The sequence below is a fragment of the Cucurbita moschata genome, unplaced genomic scaffold (assembly GCF_002738365.1).
Source record: "Cucurbita moschata cultivar Rifu unplaced genomic scaffold, Cmos_1.0 Cmo_Scf00007, whole genome shotgun sequence".
NCBI lineage: Eukaryota > Viridiplantae > Streptophyta > Magnoliopsida > Cucurbitales > Cucurbitaceae > Cucurbita > Cucurbita moschata.
In genome coordinates, this window is record NW_019268523.1 from 4,683,022 (window position 1) to 4,692,030 (window position 9,009).

Below are 9,009 nucleotides of genomic sequence, written 5' to 3' on the forward strand. Positions count from 1 at the left end.
TTTTTTTTTTTTTTTTTTTTTTTTTTTTTGTTCTTTTTGGTCTTTTATTCAAATTTATGAGGGTGTTGTAACAAAACAATATTGTAAAATCCCAACCAGCAACCCATCAATGTAATGAAACGTGTGAACTGAAAAACAAGAACTATACAGATGCATCTTCTTCTCTTCTATCACCCTCTCGTCGTCTATACACAAGAGAATGCTGCTGCTCAAGCAGAAGCGGATTCTGCGTGGGTGTAGTGGCGGATTTTGGCGTGATGGCGTCGTGTTCCTTTACCAAACGTGACAGGGTCAAAGACTCGGAGTCGTTTGGCCTCTTCGGGGTTGATCACACACTCTGGTGGAGGGGCCTTGTAGCGGATGCGGTCGTAGCAATAGGAGTATGTCAAGTGCTTCTTCCTGAGGCTCTCCATTTTAGCTCTTTGAGATGGTGTGATCATACCAGAAGGGATTGGTTTGGACGAGTGGTCACAGGTTGAGGACTGCTCGGTTGGATCCACAGCGCAGCCATGGAGAATGAAGTGGGAGAATTGGGCGATGTATGGCGCGTATTTGTAGTTAACTTTGTATTTCCCTCCATTGGTAGCCCAACTAGATCCATCCCATATTGTTGCATACAAACTCATTGGTTTAGAAGGGAACTCACCTCCCATTCTTGCTCTTCTTTTCACCTCTCTAATTGGAACATTATCCACATAAAATCTACATCAAAATTAAACAAAAGAATCACAACCAGAATCAAAACCCCATCACACATGAACTACTTTCCCAACAACATTGTTATACTACATCAATCACATGTTCTTTTCTCTTCCTTTCACGGGAAAAACCAAACAGCCCTCTGTCCTGTTGGAATGGGGAAAGGTGGTTTTTACAAAACAATGGACTGCGTCTCATCGATGAACATTAATGGGATTTGAAGAAGGAAGAACTTACATGATGAGAGATTGAGTCCAGAGAATGGCGTATTCATGGAAATCTTCAGATGGGTCAAACCAGAGCCCATATCTTTCTTCTCTGCCTATGTTTGTGCTTCCATTCCCATAAATATTGGTCTGAATCCTCCAATCTTTGCCTCTTATATTCCCCAAGAACTCAAAATCTATCTCGTCGTGGTTCTTCGCAAACATGTCTCCATTTGACATCTGAAAACAATCACAAACCTCACTCAATCCAAGTTGAATGAACAAATTCATGAACTAAATGAAACCACCATCATTTCTCAGCAAGAACTTGAAATTCTTCCCATAAAAAACCCACCAGTTACTGATTAGATTAACCTCTAAAATAGGCAAGATAAGCAGAGAAGGAAGAAACTCACATAAAAGGCCACCACAACACCAGCAGTGTAATCAGAAGGCAACTTAATGGAAGCACTGAAAAACCCATGAAGATAAAGGTCCTGAGACACAAACCCAGAACCTGAAAAAGCAAACAGAGAGAAGAATCAAAACGAAACAGAATATTCAAACCCCAAATCCATGGAAACCCCATTAAAGAAAAGCTTCCCCTCCTCACCCGTCCTTTCATCAAGATGAAGATGAACGGATTTCCCATCCTTGAGAACGATGAGATTATCATCACCAAAAAGAGGGTTATAGCCTTCTTCAAAGTCCAGAATCGGGAAATTCCTTCCAGACCCAGAAACAAGAACAGAGAAAAAACAGAGAAAAGAAGCAAACAGAAGGTGTATTGGAAGGAAACCCATGGCTGTAATCGTTTTGCTTTTGGGTATCTGAAATTCAGGGGAAGAGAGAGAGAAGAGAGAGAGAAAGAAGCAAAAAAGTTGTTAATGAGAAGCGAAACAAAGGAAATGAAAAGCCATATCAGAGGGAGTAGAGAGCAGAAGCTGCTGTTGAGCTGTTCTTATACAATTTTGTTACCTCAAACTGCTATCTCCCTAAATCTAATGCCCATCATTTTGTTTTATATATTTATTTTTTTTAATTTCTACAAATTTGTCCATAAAAATTAGGTTCACTCAATTTAATCTAATATTTATAACTAATTAAATAAATAAATAAAGAGTTTTTTTAAGCTTTCAATTAGTTAATTAATTTTGAATCTCTAGGCTATATAGTGTATCCCTAGACTCGTCTTCCAAAATTAATTGATTAATTAATGACATGAAAAATACAAATTTATCGAATTCCATTGTCATCGTAATCCCAAAATTTAATTTTATTATTTTCTCACAATTTTTTTTGGAGGAATATTATGTCCTACCTCCAATCAAATTTTTTAGCAAAATCAATAAATTCGTTCTTAAATTTTTAAAGTTATAAATTTAATTTGTGATTTTTTAAATTACGAATTCATAGATACGAAATTAAAAGACATAAAATTTTATTCATATTAAAAAAAATTAGTTATTAAACTATTTTTAAAATGTAATATAAAGATTTTGAAAGCTTAGAAATTGGATAAAGTAGGAAAGATTGTGATAATTACAATTATAAAATAAAATGAGAAAATAGGCACTAAAATACAAATCATGTATCGTTAGGTATATAATATACAATTAATTTTTCTGTTTTAAAAAATCTTTCTGATCATGAAAAGTGGTACGGCTTTTTTATTTTTCTGTTTAAATAATTGATTTTAAAAACAAATAAATAAAGGAATTTAAAAAAAAAAAAATAAAAAAAAAAAAGGAATCAACTAGTCGCGTCCATCATCAGGCAACCGCCCCACATCCACGGTATCCAAATCCCGATTCAATTTATTTCCCATTTTTCTCTATTTTTATTTTATTTGTTCAAAGTGCCAAATTTTAATTCAAATTTATCAATTTCTTAAATAAAAATATTTTTAATTATATATATTTTAACTTTAAAAAATGTATTTATTTAATTTTTTGTATTTGATTGGTTAATATGTGGAAATTTTGATGAGATTAAAGAATGGAATATATGAACTTTTGCTCCCTAATATTTTTGTTTTGTTTTTAGAATTAAAATGGGATGAAATTAAAAGAGGGGGTACTTTCGTAAATATGAGTAAGGGAAGGGGAGTAGGTGGCATGTATTGATTGGTGGAAAAAAAAAGCAAAAGCATCACGTGGGACCATCCTAAATTCGGCGCCTTCCCTGTTTCAAACTGTACACGCGCCTCCTACGTGGACCGAGCCTACCAATTTATTATTTTCTTTCATACGTGAGAATTATGATTCTCTTAAATTCCTTTTTCTCCTTTTTTTTTTTTTTTAATTTTGAAACACATACAAAATAATAATAATTACTTTAAAATTTTTATATTTTTTAAAATGTCAAAATCATGATCAACACTAAAGTGGTAAGTTTGGAAAGTTTTGGAATTAAAATAGTTCTTTTTTTTTTGTTATAAAAAATGTGAGAATTTAAAATGAAATAGAGATTTAAACAAGAAAAAAAAAAGAATATTTATTCTCTATAACATATATATATATAAAACGTTAAGAGGATGCTACTGTTAAAGTGTGCAAACTTAACGGTTATTTGCATTAAAATGACGAATATATTCAAACGTTGTGCTGGGAGAAACTATTCCGCAAGAGAATATGCTACCAAATAGACTTGCTAAAGGTGTAGTAAAAAAAATAAATGATCTCAACAATCAACTCTACCAATATCAATAACTAATACAGTCGCATGTATGTAGTTTATCTCGCACACTAAGCCAAAACTATGAAGGAGTATGAGAATGAGGGACATTATCACCCAACTAAAAAAGGTTAGAACAAGGTACTACATGACACCTAGGATGCAAGGACTCTTATGCACTAGCGACCTAAAAAAGTCCAAAACGACAAAAGAACCCATGTCAAACGATCCTCTCTATCAAACCATCCTCTCTATCAAACTCACCTACCACCAAATGTACCTACCTGAGAGATATATCTGCTTCTTGGAGCTAAAAGATCAAGTCCATCGAATGAAACTATTCTCATAAAAAATAATTCTCCTCCTATAGAATAAATTTCTCATCCAACCTAAAGGTTAACACCAAATAAAATAGGGACAACCATTTTCAATACTAAAAATAATATGTATTTTTGTATCTAGTTATGAGAGGGAACCGAATCAAATAAGTTCATGTCAACTAATTATGAGACTAGTCAAATCTAATCCTATCTTTCTTGTACGTAAATTTGTTTCATTTATTTTTGTAGGTCACTTCTTAAATTACAAATTTACGATGAAAAAAATATATTTTAAGGAAGAATAAAAATATTTGATTTCTAAGTGATGTTTTTTCCATTTTAAATTTATGTCAAATATTTGAATGATAAGACTTTAAAATATTATTACAGTAGTAAAGACTAAATAAATAAAATTCTTAACAAAAAAATATATATATTTAACTTAAATATAACAAAAAAGGAAATAAAATAAAATAATAATTAGAAAATTGTATCCACTATAGAACAAGTTGATGATGCCACTGGGCCCCACCAAGAATCTAAAGGCCACCGAATTTCAGAAAAAAATATATAAATAAAAACAAAATAGAAATACACTTCTCGAAGAAAGAAACAGAAAGAGAGAAATTTTGTGGCCGTCAATCATGGCCTTAACGACCGTTAATTTGGAAAAACCTATTTCGGTGTGGCTAACGTCCGTTGAGAAAGCAGTTACCGTTTTTTCAACCCCCTTCTCACGTGGGCTCCACCACTCACGCGTACGAAAGTTTAAAATACACATTTAATCTGATTTTAATTTCATTCCTTTCAATTATTCAATTTTATTAGTTTATTTTTTACTTTTTTTTTAAAGAATAATATCTATTAGCATTTTACTTAAAGAAAAAAGGTGAAATATTCATAAAATATATTTTTCATTGAAAATTATTACCATTATAATTTAACCAATTTCGGTAAATTTTTATTTTAAATAAATATATTTAAAATTTAATGAAAGAAATATAAATAAAAATAAAATAATCAAAATGTGATGACTTTAGTCACAATGAATCAAAGTTTTGTATAATTTAATTAAAAAATTGAAAATAAGAGAAAAACAGTTTTTTTAGTCTTCCTAGGGAATCGTGCATGTGCATGAGAAAGTTTTAAGGTCACAAGCGGATGTTCCACCGTGGGCCCACTATGATTCTCAGCGCACGTTATCTTATCTCAACTTCTTCACACTACCGTGCGCCTATTGCTTTGCTGCTGCTCATTGGGAGTTCAGACCCACACCCACGGGTGGCTCTAAATTATTTTAATTAAATAATAACTGACCATCAAATTAAAAGATTAGTTTATTTGATGATTTTTTTTAATTTTAAAAACGTAATATTTTTTTTATTCTTTCAATTATTTTTAAATTATTTTTGAAGTTTAAAATAAATTAGAGTATTAATGAAATTTGATTGAAATCATTTCTAAAGTAATAAGGACATTTTTAAAATAAAATATTAATAGTTTTTATGGATAGAGATTTTTTTTCTTTGTTTTTTTAAGTTTTAACCGTATTTTTAATTTTTTTAAATTTAAAAGTATTATTTATATATATATTTATCTAATGGAAACTTTTGAAAGTTTAGAAGTATATATATATGAAGAAATGCAAAATTAAATGGTATTTTTATTAGTTTAGTCTAAAAAGTGTTTTATTTAATAAAATTAGAAAATTTTGTATTTAATAAATTTGTATCACATATTTATAATATTAAAATTAACTTTTATGTAATAGATATAAGTTTAGTTTTTATTTATTAAGACTTAAATTTCGATTTTGTATTAATGTACTCTTGAATTTAAAAAATAAATAAATAAATAAAATTAAACTTTTATTTATTAAACCAATACTTTAATGTTAGAAATTAGTTTACAAATTGAAATACATTTACTATTGAGCCTTATGGAACTTGAACAGTTAGCATTAAAATACATTTCTGACTTTTTATTTATTATTCTACGTTATTTTCTAAATATATAATTAGTTTATTTAGGATTTAAAACCTTATTATTATTATTATTATTTTGTTAAATGTATTTAAGGATGTCCTCATGTAAAGTAGTTTCATTAGTCATAATAGAGCATTTGACTATATGTTTGAAATCCGTTTTACTTTTACTTTTGAAAATTAAGCCTATATACTTCCATATATTCTTTCTTCATTTTACTTTTTTTGTTTATAAAAATGTAAGCAATATTTTCAATTTTTTTTAAAACTAGTTTTTTTTCTTTAAATTTTTTTCTTTTAAAATTTAATTAAGTATATATATAAAAATCGAAAAGACCAAAATTTGTAAAGTGAAAAAAATAAAATTATTGCATAAGTATGGACTAGACGATTACACGTATATTTTATTGTTTGTTTCTAAGATGTTGCTTTTCTTAAAATTAAAAAAAAAATAAAAAAAAAAAATCTCCATTCTTAAATTAATTTGTAAAAGCTTAATAAAATTGTTCAATTTTCCATCATAAAAATGGTATTGCTAAGTCAAAGAAAGCAGATATGATATGACACAACATTATTTTCCACAAATCATATTAAATGGAGTTTTGATACAAGTCAAGTGGGAATAATTAGGGGAGTTGAATCACCTACAACACCAAGCATTTGATGCTTCATAAATATTTTGAAATTTTTTTCAACTTTTAAGAAAACTCTAAAAAATTGTGGGATTGTATGTTGTCCTTTAGACATCTTCTTTCTTGTAATTAAGATAATGACTTCGAACAAATTCACTACCATATGCTTCACTCATGATTACTAGTGATTTTGACTCTAAAATTGAACTACGCATAGTAGGAGATTCTAGTTACTTGTCGAAAGAACAATTTACAATCTACCCATTGGAGGGGTAAATTCAATTTTTATGTTTAAATTCGTTTGTTTTTATAAATAAATAGATTTGGGTATTAAGGGAGAAGAAGGGAGAAACAGCCTTCTTTTTATAATATAAAATTTTCAACAAATTTCTCTGACACTCATTTATTTTTATTTTTTTTCCTTTTTAATGTTAGGTATGTTTCCTGATGTCCTTAAAAGGAAAAAAAAAAGGTCGATTTATTAAATTAAAGACATAGGACCCACAGAAAACAATATACCACGTCTGGGTAGGCGGCGAAATATTCGGTTAATGACGTGGATTGACATTCTCCGGCCAACATGGGCCCACAAACCCCGTGGTCGGCGGCGGACATGCGGTGACAGTTGGAGGATTTGGCGTTATCATTTTTGAGTGAAGTACGCGGCCAATTTCCATCGCCTCTCTCGACGGGCACTACAAGATTTTTCAGCCTTTTGTTTTCTCAACTAAAATTACAATTTTGTCCTTCTATTAAAAATCCGAACTAATTTATTTTTATTTTAATTTTTTTGGTTTGAACAGAAAAAAATAATAATAAATAAAAATAAAAAACCCTTAGGGTTTGGAAAAAAGGCCCACTTTATCCATAATTCATTTCCGACAAAATCCAAACAGCAACAGAATGAAGATATCATAGGCTGATGGATATTATAATTTATATACAAAATATTCATTTTTTTTTTTATAAAACAAAATAACATTTTAGGTAAAAAGAAAAGATATAGTTAGTTGTATTTCAAATAATGTATATGATTGACATGAAATCTCACCTAAAAGTTTTCTTTTTTCTAATAATTCAACACCCTTTTTATGTTTGTTTTCAAAAAAATAAAAATGAAAAATAAAAAAAATAAATAATTATTAAATAGAACGAACACGTCTATAGCATATAAATTTCGTGAGCTGAAATAATAGGTAATTGATAGGCCATAATATGTGATAATTATGCAATACATATACATATGATCATGACTTCTTTTGAAATATCATTTTGTTGCATATGAACTTGATGTGTTAAATTTGTTGGTATTTTCTCCGCTCTTTTTCATACCCTCCAAAAATAATTTCTGCTTTTTTTTTTAATATATTTTTAAAAAAATATATTAAATATAAGAAATATATTTATAAAGAGTCTACTTCAAGAACAAGGACGGTAAGAAAATGATTTCCAATGACTAATAGGATCAATATTGACCTTTGGATCCTTCTTGTTGGATGTTGGCATGAATTTTTGAAATCATAGCTTCCAGCACAAAATTAGGTGGTCCATACATATAAATTACCTCTACAAACAATATGGTCACTTAAACTATCTCTACAAACAACACAAGTTCTTCCGGTATGCTTCGTGCTCACCCATATGCGGAAATTTTCTAAAAGGTCACTTAACATATAATTGCTCCAAACAAAGGCACACCTTATTGATATAAGTAGTGAGTTTTCATTCTTTTAAAACTTTTGTGAGACTTCATGTTGGTTGGAGAGGAGGACGAACATGTTTTATAAGGGTGTGGAGACCTCACATAATAGACACGTTTTAAATACCTTGAGGGAAAGCCCAAAAGTGAAATCAAGGACAATATTAGAGAATGACGAAGATATTTCGAAAGGAAAAAGTAAACGAGAAGAACAATAATAGAGTTCAAAAAAAAAAAAACAACAGTGAGTAATTCATTGATTTCATTAGGTGTTGGTGCTGATTATGCCTAACATTTTGATGTCAACTTGAAAAGCTTGGAAAACAGCTGTTCTTCACCTTTTTGGTGTTTAATTAATTAGCATCCAAAATTATATATAATATTTTTATCTATTCTTTCTATAAAAATTTATATTATTGCTTGGTTTGCTTACAATCTAAGCTTCCCCAACTTAACCTTTGTATTATTTATGTTATAAAATCTAATTTCAATTATTAATCCTATCTTTGTTTTATAAAAATAAATTATATTTTTCTATATAAATGAACTTACAAACTCTGAGGCTTTCCAAAATCCATCGCATCATTCAATGTCATTTTCGATTTCTATTAACCACATAATCTAATTACAATTATATCATCTCTATTATCGGTTTTTTAATGTTATAATATCTAACTTTTTTCGTTTTCTTTGTGTAAGATGGGATTTCATTTTCTATTAAATGAATAAGAACGATAACTAGATTAAGACGTTGAAATTATCGATTCATTTTTTTTTTTTTTTTTTTTTTTA

At 29.1% G+C, this 9,009-nt stretch overlaps 1 protein-coding gene across 1 annotated transcript; it reads right to left on the reverse strand.

Moving 5' to 3' along the window:
* On the reverse strand, positions 1 to 1,864 carry LOC111445450 (probable xyloglucan endotransglucosylase/hydrolase protein 28). Its single transcript, XM_023083838.1, has 4 exons — positions 1,519 to 1,864; positions 1,322 to 1,422; positions 937 to 1,145; positions 1 to 702 (listed from the first exon to the last, which is right to left on the reverse strand). The coding sequence occupies exons 1-4, from the start codon at positions 1,706 to 1,708 to the stop codon at positions 210 to 212; spliced, it is 993 nt and encodes a 330-aa protein (XP_022939606.1). The 5' UTR covers positions 1,709 to 1,864; the 3' UTR covers positions 1 to 209.
* Positions 1,865 to 9,009: the final 7,145 nt, after the last annotated feature.